Here is a 19,428-nt window from a genome sequence, read left to right as displayed (position 1 = left end):
TATAACTGATAGCCATGGATATGTACGGGCGGTCCCTAGCTAGTTAGCCCCCCGCCGTCGATCATCTCGTGGATCGGCGCAGGCGCCTCCTTGTCAAGGCGTTGGGGATCCGGGGAGGGGGGCCACCCCCACAGGGCCCTGATTATCGCTCCTACTTACACTAGTTAATTATAGGAGCAGTACCTGATTAGTTTGGACCACCTGGACAGGGGAACATCACAGTCGTATCCTACTGTCGGAGAAGCAAGCAGGGCTAGGCTACCTCTACCTGTGCCTCTGTGTGGCCTGGGTCATACGGTGCCACACCGTGACGTCGATGTCGCCAACCATTGCCACTGCACGTCTCCCTTGTTCTTCGCCTCGCCTGTGGGTTTTTGGACATAAGGAGGCTGTTACTTTTCCCGCTCACAATTACCCGATGATGCTCTAGGAAAAAGAAGTACATGGACAATGTATCCTACTACGATATAACAGAAAATCTAGGTATAACAACTAAATTTCTTTTAGATGAAGATCTCATTATATGTCATGAACACGTGATCACGATTCACTGGGGAGCAAGGTCTAGCTGGGGATGTATGGGGCTTGGGGGCTCCATTTGCTTGCAATTTGCATGCTCGATCTCCCGATAGCATAAATAATAGTATAAGCTTCATAACATTTGCTCGATCTTCTCCTCTAACCAACCTCCTACTGTTTCTTGTATACCTAACCTATCAAATCCACTCTAGAAACAATCTCTGACAAAGGGTGGATTTTATTGACTCAAAAATGAATCATCAAGGGGATACAAGCACAATGAACGCATGCCCAACCACTACATAGCTAAGATGCACACAGCCAAAACACCAACACGCACAGATAAACACGTTGGCAAAAGACCAAAGCTATGCCTAAGCGGGGAAAAAGAAAAAGAAACAAAGTGATCAAAACAGCGATCGACAAACTAGAACAACCATCATCCGCACCAATCATCTCTTGACACCATAAAGACAACGAGAAAGATTCTTCAGCAGCCTTCAGAAAGGGAACGACACCAATAATACTACAGTTCGATTCACACTTACTAGGCTAGAAATATTTTGCAGAATCTAGGTTCGTCTGGACCAAAGAATCTCACAGTATACGTATCTTTTCATGCAACTGATATACTGTACGTCCGTACCAATCAGTTCCTCCTCCCATCCTTTAAAATTTTTTTAACATCGTGTTTCTTACTGTGAAAAATGTAGTTCGACAACGCCAAGCATTGGTTTACATGCAGCCTAGTGTTCATAAACCAAAAATCTGGACCACCATATTCGTTTGTGCGTACGTTCCTGAAACTTAATTCTAACTATCTGTAAGCTACCATGATTTTTCTCTAGCATATAAAGCGAAAATCTTAATCACAACATTCACAGTATTTTTTTTTCACTGGACCCTGTCGAATTCCTGTAAAATTCATGCAAATTTGGGAACCCTGCATGTGTATGTACGGACCAGTGCAGATTTACATCCAGGACATGTACGCTTTCGTGACCCAGAAGTCATGCATGGACTAGACTAGTAGTAGTATTCGTACTGCCTACCTATCGTTCCTTTCCCTTTTTTCTTTGTATCTCTAGAGATTAAACTGTGTTGTTGATGGATGCATCTTTGATCTTTGTGACAACTGAATCTAAATATACTGCATATGTAAGTGAGTACCTGAACCCAGATGGAGGTGTGGTGTCCTACTGACTCAGTATAGAAGCGACAAGACCGCAGCACCTGCAGCAATCACCATGGATTCACTCACGAAAGAGTGGTCATCTGGCAACACCGGGCAGCCATGAATCTGAGCCAATCCAAAACGTTAACAAACCAGTTAGGGTTCATCATATGCCGCCAGCTTCTTCTTGGTGCACCTGTTTAGGCCTGTAAAGGTGTCACTCTTATTTGATAGGGATTAACAATGCTAGTGCACTAGCGATTAATCTATGTTTCATTACCTATCTAAATATGCCGATTTTTTTTTCTTACTGTAGGCTTTCATCCTTGATGAAATCAACAATAGCTGCTGCGATCAATTGTTTCACGTCAGTCTCCCCAATTGAAACCTGCAATATGTTGTCAACAAACAGCAGAAAAATGGAAAGTAAAACCTTAATGGCCATAAATAAGTGTACTCCCAAAAACAAATGTAAGAGTGTAGGCACCGTTTGGAACTGTATTTTTTATTCTGTAAAATTCCTTCAGTACAAGCAGCAAAAACACAAGCAAAGCGGGGACAGAGTTTGATAATGGACTGGCAGTGACTTCCAACAAAGAGAAAGTCTCTGTAATGGGCAGCATCACCAATGCTAGCCAAAGATCTAATGAACAAAATACAGTGGGGAGAACAAAATGTTCTGTGACCTCAAATCCTGAGGGAACAATTTAACTTATACCAGCATTCATATGGTACAAAACTCATAGGCCTGGTGCTAAACAAAGATCTGGAGCTCATTTTGTGGAAAATATCCTGGAAAATTATGATATCAGCGAGAACAACACAGGCATGGTATCATTCCCGGTTTCTGCACCCTGGATCACCAGAGGGGTGATCTTGTAACATTTTCTGTGCATCTTCTGCACCTGCGTCAAGAGAAGCATTTTTCAGGTAATAGAGCAAAAACATCACGATATCAAGGCGATATGAATAACCAAGCTAGTCACCATTTCGCACGTCCCAATTTTATCAAGGAAAATTAATCAAGAAACACATTCAAACATAAGATTGATAAACGCGAATGATCAGTTTTTTAAATATTCACCAGTCGCCAACTATGCACCAAAGAGTTCAACTGAATCCCAAGCTATTATATCAGCAAATGGCAGTACATATATTCCATATCGATTGCATTTTTTCCTTTTTAGACGAAATATGCAGCACATTTCACATCTTGAATGCAGAATACAAAGATTCTCAAGAAAAGAATGACAAGGTGCAGGACAGACAGTACCTGTTGAGTAATTAAATTCCCTCTAAGCAAGTGCCTTAGAAGTCAAGTGACATTCCAAACATATCATTGATCTCCGACATGACGTCGCGGGTAGTGATAGTGGGCTCAAATAGACCACTCTCAGATCCAAATGTACAGGAATTGCTTGATTTGTCTTTAGCAGCAGGGTCCTTGCTAATGTCATCATCAGCTAATATGCAGAAACCAGAAACAGGAGCTGCTTTTCTCTCTGATACTGCATTCGTTTTCCTGTTCGGTTTTTTACCATCCTGGAAGTTCAGTGGTTTTCCAAACATGTTGTTTATATCAGACATAGCCTCCTTCAAATTGATAGTTGGATCAACTAACCCATGGTGGCATGCATTTTCCACTTTAGGCTCATCAACAACAGCAGATCCCACAAACCTATGAATGATTGTGTCTTCTCGAAGTCCAAAATTTAAAGGATTCTCACCTTCGTCATGTCTTGTTTCTTTATCAGCTTGTTCTGCATGGAGCATAGTAAGCTTATTATGAGGATGCATACTTCTGGAATTTATCCTAACACCATCATCATTGTTCGCACATTGTTCATCTTCATCATCCGCCAATATTGCAAACCCTCCCACAAATGGCTTTTGGAAGTCACCTGTGCCCTGCTGCCTTGCTGAATCACGTAATGCTCGAGGACACCTAGTGTTCTTGTGACACATGACATTTTGATCATTGCCCTTAGGCTCATTTTCATCAACAAAGATTTCAAACCCACTTGTTTGCTGACTGTTTTCCTTGTTACTTTTCCTGTTTTGGCCCACATTTTGGTTGGTACCATTAGGACAATCTTCATCAACAAATATTTCAAATGCACTTGTTTGTTGACTGAACTTTGGATGGACTGACTTTGTGTTCTTGCCATGGAGAATGTTTGAATCACTACTGTTAAGTTGTTCTTCATCAACAAAGATATGAAGTGCACCTGCCTGCTGATTAAACTTTGGTTGATCACGCTTTGAGCGTTTCTTGAGCATTGTCTCGGGTTCCACTGGCTCTAGAAACATGCTATTGATGTCATCCATAGCCTCCTTCAAGTTTATAGTTGGTTCAACAAGGCCATGATGACAAGCATCTTCAGTTTCTGACTTTCCAACCAATGCAGAGCCAACAAATCGTACAACTACAGTATCATCACTATTACAACGAGACAAATTCTTGTTATCTCCTGAGGTGCCTCTGGATGGTACACCATCTTTAGCATGACCTAATGGAGGATAACGGCACAATGAAGAATTTGAACTACTTCCCAATTTTTGCACAGGATTGGACTTAAGTTCTGTATAATTTCTGCTTTGACCTGCAGCATATTCCCAATGACATGTAAGTTCCACTAGAAACTGATTTAGATAGCCAGAGTAAAGTTTTTTTTCTTTCTAAATGTACCATCAACTTGGTTTGCACATCTAGGAAGTGGTTTAACTCTGCTGGGCATTCCTTCCTGCAGATGAAATGCATATAGTAAGAAAGGATTACAAATGCACAATATTTGCCAAGGTTAAGTGAGAGCCATACTTTATCTTTCCTCTTCCGGTATAACTCCATGCGATAGATAAATTGATCATGTGATTTGTGTAACTCCTCGATAGGCTCTGCAAGGCTATTGAACACTTATAATAAGTACCCAGGCTTACATAATCAGATTTATATTCAGACAATAATAACAAAATGTAGAAGCAAACGACAGTATCCTCTACAACGTGGAGGGTAAGCGATTACTTCTGGATTCCCACGCGGTACATCTGCTCTGCCTCCTGAAACCTCCTACGCTTCTCATAATATATCGCATAAGCCATATAAAACGCAGCTCTCTTGAGGCCTATTCTGTTCCTCTCCAACTTCTTCAGCAATGGCTTTGCGTCCTTCACATAGTCCATCTACACCATCAACACCATGCAATCACAATATGACCTCGCAACAATCCAAGAGAATATTCCTATCTCAAAGAGAACCCGAGCGAAACGGAGCTCAATAACTGTGGTGTTTCAACGAGAACATTCAGTAGGAGGCAACTCCTAGCATGGCAAATTAGCAAACAGATAGTCTGCCGTTAAGTGTACCAATCAATCTCAACATCTCTCAGTAAATCCCCCAACAAAATGAAACCCTCGCGTAGTCAGCCGGTGCTATGGTTTGGTATAGCAGCAAGTGGCTCACCATCTGGATCCAGACGCGGAGGTATCGCGGGTCGTCGCGGTACCGGGGCTCGTCCTGGAACTCTTCGGCGCACTTCTGGAGGAACCTCGGCAGCTTCTCCCGCAACGTCGCCGGCGGCAGCGACCCCTCCAGCCTCCGGATCCCCCTGTAAAACGGAATCGGTTCGATCAGAGAGGAGGAAAGGAGGGGCGCGGTGCGGGCAGGCGCGGTGACTGGGAGCAGGGCCGTACCGGAGCCATGGGCGGAGGGGGTCGGAACCGGAGTAACAGCGTATGTCACCAACCACCGATGAGAGGAGCTCCTTCTCCTTCTCCTTGTCGATGTGGCCGTGCTGGTGGTCGGCGGCGGCGGCCATGGGTGTATTGGTAGGGTCGGTGGCCCGCCGCCGGGACGAGAAGCAACCGAGCAAGCGGCGGCTTGCGGGATTTGAAATCAGGGCTGCAATTTTGCTAATTTCAGCCGCATATACTGACATGTGGGTCCACCTGTCGTATATATTATATGGCCCGTCTGTCAGCCTTGGTTGCACAACGGTCTGGTCCGAGATCTTTTTTTTTCTCTTCTTCTATAGAGCATCTACAAATCCAACCAAACATCATGTCGAACTGGTAACCCGCATCCCCTACCCATACGTGGGGCGGATATGAAGACGCCGGGAAGCGCCCGAACACGAGTGTCAGATAGGACTGACCGCAAAGCCCCCTGAATTCGTTTGGAGACGCCCCCTCCTTGCCCAATATGCCATGTTCCTATTCTCTTTTCTTCCTCGTCCACACAGCCGCCATCATTGCTCCACCGCCATCGTTGTTTGCCATCATCCCCAACCCACAGCTTCGCCATCGGAGGCGCGAACCCACAACGCCGCTCACTATGCCGCCACTGGACAAGGTCACTGCCAACGGACGCCGCCCCAGTACGTCCAACTCCTCATGATATACACCTCGCGGTCTATGTGTTTGATGAAATGTCGAAGCAGTTTTTTGATTCTTTGGTCATTTGTAGGTCCCGATGGGCTCCTCCTGGAATGATGGTTATGGAAACACATACCTTGACAAATTCATATTCAACGAGTTCATCGATTCTTCGGATTCGGGCGACGAAGATACTGAAATGATGATGATGATGAGCATCCAAGAGAAGATGGAGAAGGCAAAGGAGCACATACTGAACTTCAAGGGTTCCATAAAGGGTCGGATAGTTATTCATTGGAATAGGATCGTTGGCGCATGACTTCTGTACACGGACTACTTCACAATGGAGCCAACATATCATGAAGGTTTCTTTTGACGGCTTCCGGATGAGTCGAGATTTGTACTTGCGCATCATGACTATCGTGCAGAAGGTTGATGACAACTTCAACCTAAGGAAAAAAAATTGCGGACAACTTTCTCTCCCCCCCCCTCTACGGAAAAGCAGGGTTGCTCTCGGGGCGCTTGCTTATGGTAAGCTCGCAGATGCCATTGATACTAAGATCCGGATGGGAGAGACCATAGTCTTGAGCACCACAATGCACTTTTGCACGCATTATGGTGAAGGTGTTTGGAGCAGAGTACTTGAGAAAGCCAGCTGTGGAGGACACTAAAAAATTGTTGGCAATTGGAGCATTAAGAGGATTCCCAGGTATGCTTAGTTCAGCTCATTGCATGCATTGACAATGGAAGAATTTACCAAAAGGTTTGTGTGGGTAGTACCAAGGTCGCGTCAAAGAAGCTATCATCATACTTGAAGCAGTGGCATCGAAGGACTTGTGGATGTTGCATGCTTTCTTTGGCATGCCTGGTTCTAACAATAACATTAATGTGCTCCAACGACCTCCTTTGTTCAGGAGACTTTGTGATGGGGAAGCTCCGCCGTTCAACTACACCATCAACGACCACAACTAAAATATGGGGTAGTACCTTGCCGATGGTATCTACCCTCAACGGGTGGCTTTCACGAAGACTATATCGGATCCTCATGGTAATAAGCATTGACTCTTTGCACAAGCACAAGAAGGTGCTAGGAAGGATGCGGAGAGGGCATTCTACTCCAAGCTCATTGGGATATAGTTCATGGAGCTGCAATGATGTGGGGATCAGAGACACTTTGGTAACTCATGACATGTTGCATAATATTGCACGACATGATTATCGATAATGAGGGTGAAGGTGCGGCCCGCATGCATGATTTTGAGAAGCCCGATGTTCAGGTCCACCTCCCGAAACAAGAGGCATAGCATATTGCTAACCTTTTGGAGATCCATCGACAACTGCGAGATCAACAAATGCATATGCAACTTCCCGATGATCTTGTGGAGCATATGGGGATCCACGCTAGAAATCACTGGACTTTGATATTTATTTTGCTTTCTATTATGGACTATGAACAATTTTTATGTTCGGACTATGTTTGAATTGTGTATTCTTAAGTATGAATAATTTGTATTTGTGTGTGCTACTCATTGTCTGGATGCGATGATCAACGTGCATGTTATTTATTACTTTTACATGAACTGCATCAATGACCAATACTATGTTTGTTCACCTTCAACAAAATTTATTAATTATACTTCTTTTATGTGAAGTTATTACTCCCCATGGGATTAACATATGATCTTTTTATTCTTTTCATTGCTAAGATTGAAACAAGAAAGTAAAGTACCACAACTCAAACTACTCTTTATTATATAACTCTCACACTCGATTACATAGATACATAGATCATGAAACAAGCACTTGAAACTAATTCATACTAAAACTTTATTCTTTTAAATCACGAAATAACTAAGGATTGAACTAAGATAGATAATAATGATGAAAGTGATGGTGATACGATACCGGGGTACCTCCCCCAAGCTTGGAACAAGCAAAAGGTGGCGCCCATACCCGTGTACTCAAGTTTATTTATTCGGTGATTGTAGTGATGAAGTAGTGGGCTTGTACTTCACGATGTTAGTCAAGATATCCCTTAGAATTTCTCGAAGCACATGCTGGATCATCTCAGCGTTCTTTTGGACTTCAGCCATGATGTGCTTATTCTTTGGCCACCATGAGCTCTTTCCTGCATCACTTTCACTTGGACGAGAAATATCCAATTGGAAGGTATGTGCATACGAGGAGTATTTTCAACCCCATAATTGTGAATCAAATTATGAAAATTATTCCCATGTAACTTGCTCAGGGCCTCCATGGGGCAGGCCCCTCTTGTATCTCTTGCCTTCCTTGACTCACTTCGTCCTCATGGCTTGGTGGGGGTTTGGAGTAGTGGAGATCCCTACTAGAGTTCCCCTCTAAGAAGCCAGAGGGTGAACCTCTAGCGAGTCTCCTGATCCTTCCTCCATGGTGACTTCATTGGTTCCTTCTCTTTCAAGTTCCATCTATAGCAACCAAGCATCATCTCCCACGTTGTTGGAGGAAGAGGAAGACATGAGGCTTGGCCCTGGAAACCTGACAGAAAACAACCCGAAATAAGAACAGAGGAGAAACTTGCGATACGGAGGTCAATACAGCAAAACGTATATATAATGATTTTTCCCTCGCGGGACAAGTAATCGAGAAGAAAACAGAGTCGAGAAAGTCCACGAGGCCCCCACAAGCCTGGGTGGCGTGCCCCAGGGGGCGCCACCTGAGCTTGTGGCCCCTAGTGCACTTTCCCGACTATCTCTTATTTTCCTAATTTTTTAAATATTCGAAAACGGTGAAAAAATATTTTTATGAAATTTTTGGAGTCGGTTTACTTACCGTATCACATACCTATTCCCTTTTCAGGATTTTGGATGTTCCGGAGGGTTTCCTTTATGTGTTCGGTATTCCTCTGGTGTAGTTGTTTGAATAATATTGGTTTCAAGGTTAATAGGTGTACCTGAAATATAATGCTTAGTTATTTGCCCATTAACCACCTTCGGGTTTGTTCCTTTGGCATTATTAATATTTATAGCCCCAAAATGATAAAATTCTTCAACGATGTATGGCCCTTCCCATTTGGAGAGAAGTTTTCCTGCAAAGAATCTGAAATGAGAATTGTACAATAGAACTTGGTCCCCAATGTTAAATTCCCGTTTTTGAATCCTTTTATCATGCCATCTTTTAACCTTTTCTTTAAACAAATTGGCATTTTCATAAGCTTGTGTTCTCCACTCATCGAGAGAATGAATGCCAAACAACCTCTTTTCACCAGCAAGCTTGAAATCATAATTAAGTTTTTTAATTGCCCAATAAGCTTTATGTCCTAATTCAAGAGGTAACTGACATGCTTTTTCATAGAACATTTTATATGAAGACATACCCATAGGATTTTTATAAGCAGTTTTGTATGCCCACAATGCATCAACAAGTTTCTTAGACCAATTCTTTCTAGATCTATTAATAGTCTTTTGCAAAATTAATTTTATTTCTTTATTGGTCAATTCAACTTAGCACTAAACTGAGGATGATAAGGTGATGCAATTCTATGGTTGACATCATATTTAGCTAGAAGTTTACGGAATGCACCATGAATAAAATGCGAACCACCATTAGTCATCAAATATCTATGGACTCCAAACCTCGGAAAAAAAAACTTTCTTAAGTATTTTAATAGAGGTGTTGTGATCAGCACTACTAGTTGCAATATCTTTTACCCACTTAGTAACATAATCAATAACAACTAAAATATGAGTGTATCCATTAGAGGAAGGAAAAGGTCCCACATAATCAAAAACCCAAACATCAAACGGTTGAATAACAAGTGAATAATTGATAGGCATTTAGTGACGTCTACCAATATTACCAATTCTTTGACGTTCATCATAGGAAAGGACAAACTTACGTGCATCTTTGAAGAGAGTAGGCCAATAAAAACCAGATTGTAATATCTTATGTGCTGTTCTGTCTCCCGCATGGTGCCCTCCGTAAGCCTCGGAATGACACTTCCTTAGGATTTGTTCCTGCTCATGCTCAGTACACAACGTCTAATAACACCATCTACTCCTTCGTTATACAAATGTGGGTCATCCCAAAAGTAATGTCTTAAATCAAAGAATAACTTTTTCTTTTATTGGAATGTGTCACTAGGTGGTATATATTTAGCAACAATAAAATTAGCATAGTCCGCATAGCAAGGATTATTGCGAGAAGTAGAAGCATTTACAACAACTAATTGCTCATCAGGAAAACTATCATCAATCGGCAGTGGGTCATCAAGAACATTTTCCATCCTAGACAAATTATCTGCTACAGGATTTTCAGCTCCTTTTCTATCAACAATATGCAGGTCAAACCCTTGTAGTAAAAGAACCCACCTAATAAATCTAGGTTTAGCATCTTTCTTTTCCATAAAATATTTAATAGCAGCGTGATCGGTGTGAATAGTAACTTTAGAATCAACAATCCGAGGTCTGAATTTAACACACACGAACACAACCACTAAAAATTCTTTCTGGGTAGTAGCATAATTTCTTTGAGCGCTACCTAAGGGCTTACTAGCATAATGAATAACATTTAGTTTCTTATCAACTCTTTGAACTAAAACAACACCAATAGCACAATCACTAGCATCACACATAATTTGAAAGGATAGGTTTCAATCAGGTGGTTGAACAACAAGCGCATAAATTAAGGCTTTCTTAAGTATTTCAAAGGCTTATACACAATCATCATCAAAAACAAATGGAGCATATTTTTGTAGGAGATTAGTTAGAGGCCTCGAAATTTTAGGGAAATTTTTAACGAACCTTCTATAAAAACCAGCATGACCAAGGAAACTTCTTATACCTGTGATATCTTTAGGACATGGCATTTTCTCAGTCACATTAACTTTAGCCTTATCTAATTTAATACCTCTTTCAGAAATCTTATGACCAGGGACTATACCTTCATTTATCTTGAAGTGACACTTCTCCCAGTTCAAGACGAGGTTGGTCTCTTCACTTCTGTACAAAACTTGGTTAAGTTTGCACAAGCAATCATCAAAAGAAGTTACGTAAACGAAAAAATCATCCATGACTAGATCAAAAAAATTCTCACGGAAATCAGAGAATATAGAAGCCATACATCTTTGAAAAGTAGCAGGTGCATTACATAAGCTAAAAGGCATACATTTATAAGCATAAGTTCTAAAAGGACAAGTAAAAGTAGTTTCTCTTGATCTTGTTTTGATACAGGTATTTGAGAAAAACAAAATAGCCATCAAGAAAGCAAAAGTGTGTGTACTTAGACAATCTTTTTAACATTTGATCAATGAAAGGCAAAGGAAAATGATCTTTTCTAGTAGCTTTGTTTAATTTTCTAAAATCAGTTACCATCCTATAACCGTTTACAATTCTTTATGGATAAATTCATTTTTATCATTACGAACAACAGTAATGCCTCCTTTCTTAGGGACACAATGAACAAGACTTACCCATCTACTATCAGCTATAGGATAAATGATACTTGCCTCCAGAAGCTTTAATATTTCAGCTCTTACCACATCCTTCATTTTGGGAGTCAAACGGTGTTGATGATCGACGACTGGTTTAGGGCCAGGCTCCATATTAATCTTGTGCTGAAATAAAGCGGGACTAATGCCCTTAAGATCATCAAGCGTATATCCAATTGCAGCATTATGCTTCCTTAAAGTTTTAAGTAGTCTCTTTTCCTCGTGCATTGGAAGGTTAGTATTGATAATAACAAGATATATTTTCTGTTCATCAAGATAAGCATATTTCACTGTATCAGGCAATTTCTTTAATTCACACACATGATCACTCTTAGGTGGGAGAGGACCTCCCAAGGTTTCAACATGCAAATTGTGTTTAAGGATAGGTGCTTACTTAAAGAATATTTCATCTATTTCATTTCTTTCATGCATATGCATATCATTTTCATGATCTAGCTGATATTGCTCTAATGGATTAGTAGGAGGCACAACAATAGAAGCAAGACCGATAATTTCATTTTTACTAGGTAGTTCTTTATCATGTGGTTGTCTACGAAACTTGGAGAAATTAAATTCATGAGATACATCACCAAAATTAACACTGACTGTCTCCCTAGCACAATCAATATTAGCATTAACAGTGTTCAAGAAAGGTATACCAAATATAATAGGACAAAAATCATCTTGCAGTGATCCAAGTACTTGAAAATCAGTAGGGTATTTGATCTTACCCAATGTTGGGGATATCGCTTATCGGGAACTTATCGGTCGACCCATGATAAGGGGTAAATCGGCCAGTTTATCGGCATATCGGCCGATTTATCGCCATATCGGCTGATTTATCGGTTGATTTATCTTATCAGTCATACAACGTAAGCGATAAATCGGCCGATTTATCGGAATATCGAAAGATATCTTGAACAGTGATCTTACCACACAAGACTTCAACATCTCCAACAATCCCAAGTGGTGAAATAGTATCTCTGTTTGCAAGCTTAATAGTAACATAAATATCTTCTATCGCAACAGATGCAATATCATCCGTAACTTATTGATATAAAGTGAACGTAATAGCACTTACGGTAGCACCCATATCACATAAACCATGATAATAATGATCCCCAATTTTAATAGAAACAACAAGCATGCCAACTACAGGTTTGCTCTTATTTAATTTATCTTGTTTAGAAATCCTAGTTCCTTCCTCACATAAATAAATGACCCGCCCATCAATGTTATCAACAAAAACATATTTGACTATTGCAATATTAGGATAAGCTCTAATTTGTTCAGAGGGTTTAGGTGTTTTAAGATTACTCTTGTTAACCACAGTTGTAATTTTAGCATGTTCCTTAATCCTAATAGGAAAAGGAGGTTTCTCAATATAAGCAACATGTACAACTGGATCAATTATAAATAATTGTTTCAGCTTTAGCCATAACAGGTTCTCTACAAATTTCTTCAATAGGAGGATGGAATTTAAACCACTTCTCCTTAGGTAGATCAACATGAGCAGCAAAAGATTCACATAAAGTATCTACTATCTCAGAGTCAAGTCCATATTTTGCACTAAACTTATGAAAATCATCTTTTTCTATAAAGATTTAACACAATCATATTGAAGATTCATACATGACTCATTACATGAGTCAATTTCCCAATCTTCAGACTTATGTTTAATTCTTTCAATAAGAACCCATTTGAATTCAATCGTTCTCTTCATAAAAGAACTAGGAGAAGAAGTGACAAGCTTTGCTTTATCATCATTAGAAATACCAGCATAAATTTTTTGTAATTCCATTCCTCTTGAGAGCTCATAATTGGGCCATGTGTGCATCATATATGTAAGCCTCCCCCAAGCTTGAGCGATACTTTCTTCTTCACGAGGCCAAAAATTATATATATAATTCCGATCATGATGAAGCAGATGCATATGATAAAATTTCTGGTGGAATTTCAGTTTCAATTGATTCCAGTCCCATGTTTCAATATTATCCAATAGCATGTACCAAGATGATGTCCCCTTCCCCCAAAGATAAAGGGAAAACTTTCTTCTCAACTCCATCCTCGGATAAACCTGCAAGTTTAAAAAATGATTCAATTACATTGGTGGTGCCAGTACTTGGCGCAAACGGTCGTTTTGGTGTTAGAAGTTGCGATGTGCATTAAAGTGGTGCAAAAACTTGGCTCGAGCATACAAATACAGTGCTTATTGCATTGGTATATGGAATCTACGCTGACTAGGCTCGTGGGTCCCGTTGTCATTCACTGGACCTAGGAGAGGGGGCATGTGGCCTGATTTTTTTTTCAAAAACACCCTTGAAATATATTTTTATAAAAGTCCCTATCTACGTGCCATTATTCATCTCTAACCAACGGGTCCCACATGTCAACATTATCAGGAAAAAGGGGAGGCCAGGATTCGAAGCGACCACGGTACAAAGAAACCCTATCAAACAATTGTCCAATTTACGATGTCCTCAATGGATAACTAGACTATATGTATTAAACAGGACGCATCTGAAGTTTAAATGGGCTGTAGATATTGCGGCCCATGTTGCGCGAGCTTCTTTTTTAAGATATTTATAAAACGTAAGTCATGAAAATTATGTTTAAATATCTGTGTGCTATAAATTTTACACAAACAAACCATGATTAGTAAATAAAAGCATTTAAATATACACCCATGTATTATATAAAATCTTTAGTTAATACAGACATTTAAAATTTATATTAAATAAACTTGTTCATGTATTATTTCAAAACAGATTCATGTATTTAAATAATATTTATGAATTCTAAAAAAAGTTGATATAATTTAAAATGTCCGTGTGTGTATAATTTTTTGTATTCATTCTAAATGTTTTCGTCATTCTAAAATCTAAATATCCGTCTGTGTATAATTTTTTGTATTCATTAAACATTGTATCTAATATACATTTAAATGTCCGTATTAACTAAATATTTTTCCTAAAAATTACTTTATATATAATATATGGGTATATATTTCAATGATTTTATTTACATAATATTGATAACACATAAATATTGGAACGTAATTTATTTATATAATATAGATAACACATAAATATTTGAACATAAGTTTTTACATAATATTTATAACACGTAAATATTGGAACATAATTTTTACAACATATATTTTTTAAATATCTTAAAATAGCTTGTGCAAAATGGGCTGCAATATCTGCAGGCCATTAAGCTCCACATGAGTGCTGGCTAAATATTTATACGGTTGATATCAGTACTGAATATATCAACTTGTAGGGTGAGTGTTTAGCTTGTCTGTTTTGGCAGCCCGTGGTCGCGTGTTCGAAACTTGCACAAAATGTTTTCCCGTAAATGTTGACAGGCGGGACAAACGGGGCATAGAGAAGAAAATGTTACGTCCGTAGGGTCTTTTTGTCAAAAATATATATTCTGAGTTTTTTTGAAGAAAAACCTTTCTTCCGAACAGCGGACCCCATGTGCCTAGTGAGCACAGATTCTGTATACAAAATGGGACAGGCACTGTATTTGCACGGTCGAGCCAAGTTTTTGCACCACTTCGATGTACACCGCAACTTCTAGCATCAAAGTGACCATTTGCGCCAAGTTCTAGCACCACCGGCGTAATTGACTCTTAAACAATCCACAAATTTCGTCTATATAAATTAAGTGCAAATTAGGATGTATAGTCTCATCTCATGCATAAGGATTAGCTATTATTTTCTCTAAAATACATGAGGGAATCTCACAATAAATATTTTGAGTAGCTTCAATAGGTTGAGGGGCAACTTTTACCACTTTCGGTAGAGGTGAAGATAACCCAAAAAGCCCATCAACAGATTATTTTTCATAGTGACAAGTAACAGTAAATTTCAGCATGTAATAAAAATGTTTTCTTACCAAAGGCGCTTCATTCCCCGGCAACGGCGCCAGAAAAGAATCTTGACGAGCCACAAGTATAGGGTATCAATGGTAGTCCTTTCGATACGTAAGAGTGTCGAACTCAACGAGAAGCTGAAAGAAAAATGACGAGCAGTTTTCAGCAATGTATTCTCTGCAAGTACTGAAAGTAGCGATAATAGATAGTTTTACAACAAGGTAATTCGAACGAGTAACAAGTAACAATTGTAAGAAGAGTGCAGCAAGGTGGCCCAATCCTTTTTATAGCAAAGGACAGAAAGTTGATGACCCACAAGTATAGGGGATCTATCGTAGTCCTTTCGATAAGTAAGAGTGTCGAACCCAACGAGGAGCAGAAGGAAATGATAAGCGGTTTTCAGCAAGGTATTCTCTGCAAGTACTGAAATAAGTGGTAACAGATAGTTTTGTGATAGGATAATTTGTAATGAGCAACAAGTAACAAAAGTAAATAAAGTGCAGCAAGGTGGCCCAATCCTTTTTTTTAGCAAAGGACAAGCCTGGACAAACTCTTATATAGAGAAAAGCGCTCCCGAGGACACATGGGAATTATCGTCAAGCTAGTTTTCATCACGTTCATATGATTCGCGTTCGGTACTTTGATAATTTGATATGTGGGTGGACCGGTGCTTGGGTGCTGTTCTTACTTGAACAAGCATCCCACTTATGATTAACCTCTATTGCAAGCATCCGCAACTACAACAAAAGTATTAAGGTAAACCTAACCATAGCATGAAACATATGGATCCAAATCAGCCCCTTACGAAGCAACGCATAAACTAGGGTTTAAGCTTCTGTCACTCTAGCAACCCATCATCTACTTATTACTTCCCAATGCCTTCCTCTAGGCCCAAATAATGGTGAAGTGTTATGTAGTCGACGTTCACATAACACCACTAGAGGCTAGACAACATACATCTCATCAAAATATCGAACGAATACCAAATTCACATGACTACTAATAGCAAGACTTCTCCCATGTCCTCAGGAACAAACGTAACTACTCACAAAGCATATTCATGTTCATAATCAGAGGGATATTAATATGCATATAGGATCTGAACATATGATCTTCCACCAAATAAACCAACTAGCATCAACTACAAGGAGTAATCAACACTACTAGCAACCTACTAGTACCAATCCCAGACTTGGAGACAAGAATTGGATACAAGAGATGAACTAGGGTTTTAAGAGGAGATGGTGCTGGTGAAGATGTTGATGGAGATTGCCCTCTCCCGATGAGAGGAGCGTTGGTGATGACGATGGCGAGGATTTCCCCCTCCCGGAGGGAAGTGTCCCTGGCAGAACAGCTCTGCCGGAGCCCTAGATTGGTTCCGCCAAGGTTCCGCCTCGTGGCGGCGGAGTCTCGTCCCGAAAGGTTGCTTATGATTTTTTCCTCGACGAAAGACTTCATATAGCAGAAGATGGCCACCGAAGAGCCAACAGGGGGCCCACGAGGCAGGGGGGCGCGCCCCCACCCTCGTGGCCAGGTGGGGCTCCCTCTGACGTACTTCTTCCGCTCAATAATTTTTATTATTTCCAAAAATGACTTTCGTGGAGTTTCAGGACTTTTGGAGTTGTGCAGAATAGGTCTCTAATATTTGCTCCTTTTCCAGCCCAGAATTCCAGCTGCCGGCATTCTCCCGCCTTATGTAAACCTTGTAAAATAAGAGAGAATAGGCATAAGTATTGTGACATAACGTGTAATAACAACCCATATTGCAATAAATATTGATATAAAAGCATGATGCAAAATGGACGTATCAACTCCCCCAAGCTTAGACCTCGCTTGTCCTCAAGCGAAAGCCGATAACGATAAATATGTCCACATGTTTAGAGGTAGAGGTGTCGATAAAATAAAATACGGACATGAGGGCATCATGATTATTCTCATGGATATTGTCATATGATTTCTTATGCTCAAGTAATAATCTATTCACAATGCAAAAGTACGAATCATAAACTTTATTGAGAACCAACAAACTATAATCTCAGGCATTGAAGCAATTGCAATTTATCATAACATCAGAAAGAGTCTATGTCAGAGCTTCCTAGCAAGTCCACATACTCAACTATCATTTTGTCTTTCATAATTTCTAACACTCACGCAATTGTGGTTATGGAGTTTTAATCGGACACAGAGAAAGATAGGGGCTTATAGTTTCGCCTCCCAACCTTTTACTTCAGGGGTAATGTCAACAATAATAATTCATGCTAACCCATATCCAATTAGATATATGTATCAGTATCTTTCCAACACCCTGTGCTTGCCATAGGATAAAATGTAAAAAGGAAAGGTGAACATCACCATGAATCTTGCATAAGGTAGAAGATAATAATAAAAGATAGGCCCTTCGCAGAGGGAAGCAGAGGTTGCCATGCGCTTTCAGGGTTGGATGCACAAAATCTTAATGTGAAAGAACGTCACTTTATATTGCCCCTTGTGATATGAACCTTTATTATGCAATCCGTCGCTTTTATTTCTTCCACATCACAAGATCGTATAAAGCTTATTTCCTCCACACCAATCAATCATACATATTTAGAGAGCAATTTTTATTGCTTGCACCGATGACAACTTACTTGAAGGATCTTACTCAATCCATAGGTAGATATGGTGGACTCTCATGGCAAAACTGGTTTAAGGGTTTTTGGAAGCACAAGTAGTATCTCTACTTGGTGCTAAGAATTTGGCTAGCATGAGAGGGAAAGGCAATTTCAACATGTTGGATGATCCATGACAATATACTTTATCTCAAATATAAGAAAACATAACTCATTACGTTGTCTTCCTTGTCCAACATCAACTCTTTAGCATGTCATATTTTAATGAGTGCTCCCAATCATAAAAGATGTCCAAGATAGTATATTTATATGTGAAACCTCTCTTTCCTTATTACTTCCTATTAATTGCAACAATGACCAAAGCTATGTTTGCCAACTCCCAACAGTTTTTAATCATCATACTCTTTCTATGTGAAGTCATTACTCTCAATAAGATCAATACGATCTCTTTGTTTATTTTTATTCTTTTTCTATTTTTTTATTCACTCAAGATCATAGCAAGATAATCAAGCCCTTGAGTCAACACTAATCTTTATTATATAGCTCACGGACTCGATTACATAGAGAGATCATAAAGCAAACTCAAAACTAGACCATTCCAAAACTTTATTCTACTAGATCAAGATACTACTAATATGATCGAACTAAGAAAAACGGTAAAGATAGGAGTGTGATGGTGATACGATACCGGGGCATCTCCCCCAAGCTTGGTAGTTGCCAAGGGGAGTGCCCATACCCATGTGATTATGTCTCCTTTGTTGGTGAGGAAGATGATGGTTTAGTTGATGGCGTAGTCTTCTTCCTTAATTTGCGCTTGAGGACAGAATTTTGATCCCTCAAGTCATCAATCTCCTGCTCCAGGCTTAATATCTTTTTGCGTAATTCCTGCTTGTTTTCATGCAAGAGACTAAAAGGGATAAACTCGATCTTAAATTTCTTTGCTCTATCAGGGAGGCTTGACTTTTTGAACTCCACATGCATGTCCCCAGGTTGAGGTAATGGGGCTTCATCTTCATCTGAGCTCGTCTCCTCCTTCCTCTTGGGTTCATAGTCCTCTTCTTCCTCCGTAGTCCAACCACAATGCTCCACATCTCCATAGACCTTAGGATCTGCAAGGTAATCATCCACATAGCTTTCTCCTTCCGAATCCTGGGACAACATGTTGCTCTAATCTGCAGTAGGACAGCTCGAAACAAGAACAGAGGATAATTGCGTGATACAGGGGTCAAAACCTTCGGGAGATTATATAATGAATTTTTACCGACCAAAATACGTATCTTGCAAGAAAACGGAGCCCGGAGAGCACACGAGGTGCCCACGAGGTAGGGGGCGCGCCCAGGGGGGTAGGGCGCGCCCTCCACCCTCGTGGAGCCCTCGTGTCCTTCCCGGACTGCTTCTTATTTTTTCT

The 19,428-nt window shown here is 40.1% G+C and overlaps 1 protein-coding gene across 1 annotated transcript; it reads right to left on the bottom strand.

The window, feature by feature from the left end:
• Nucleotides 1–2,182: 2,182 nt before the first annotated feature.
• Nucleotides 2,183–5,614, bottom strand: LOC109758302 (uncharacterized). The gene is made up of 7 exons (XM_020317154.4): nucleotides 5,384–5,614; nucleotides 5,154–5,298; nucleotides 4,716–4,873; nucleotides 4,512–4,596; nucleotides 4,383–4,437; nucleotides 2,967–4,296; nucleotides 2,183–2,598 (listed from the first exon to the last, which is right to left on the bottom strand). Exons 1-6 carry the CDS (start codon nucleotides 5,506–5,508, stop codon nucleotides 3,002–3,004), a joined length of 1,863 nt encoding a protein of 620 aa, XP_020172743.1. The 5' UTR covers nucleotides 5,509–5,614; the 3' UTR covers nucleotides 2,183–2,598; nucleotides 2,967–3,001.
• Between the last annotated feature and the right edge of the window lie 13,814 nt (nucleotides 5,615–19,428).

The sequence above is a fragment of the Aegilops tauschii genome, chromosome 5 (assembly GCF_002575655.3).
Source record: "Aegilops tauschii subsp. strangulata cultivar AL8/78 chromosome 5, Aet v6.0, whole genome shotgun sequence".
NCBI lineage: Eukaryota > Viridiplantae > Streptophyta > Magnoliopsida > Poales > Poaceae > Aegilops > Aegilops tauschii.
The sequence above is the reverse complement of the archived record's forward strand: the minus strand, read 5'-3'. Positions and strand labels throughout refer to the sequence as shown.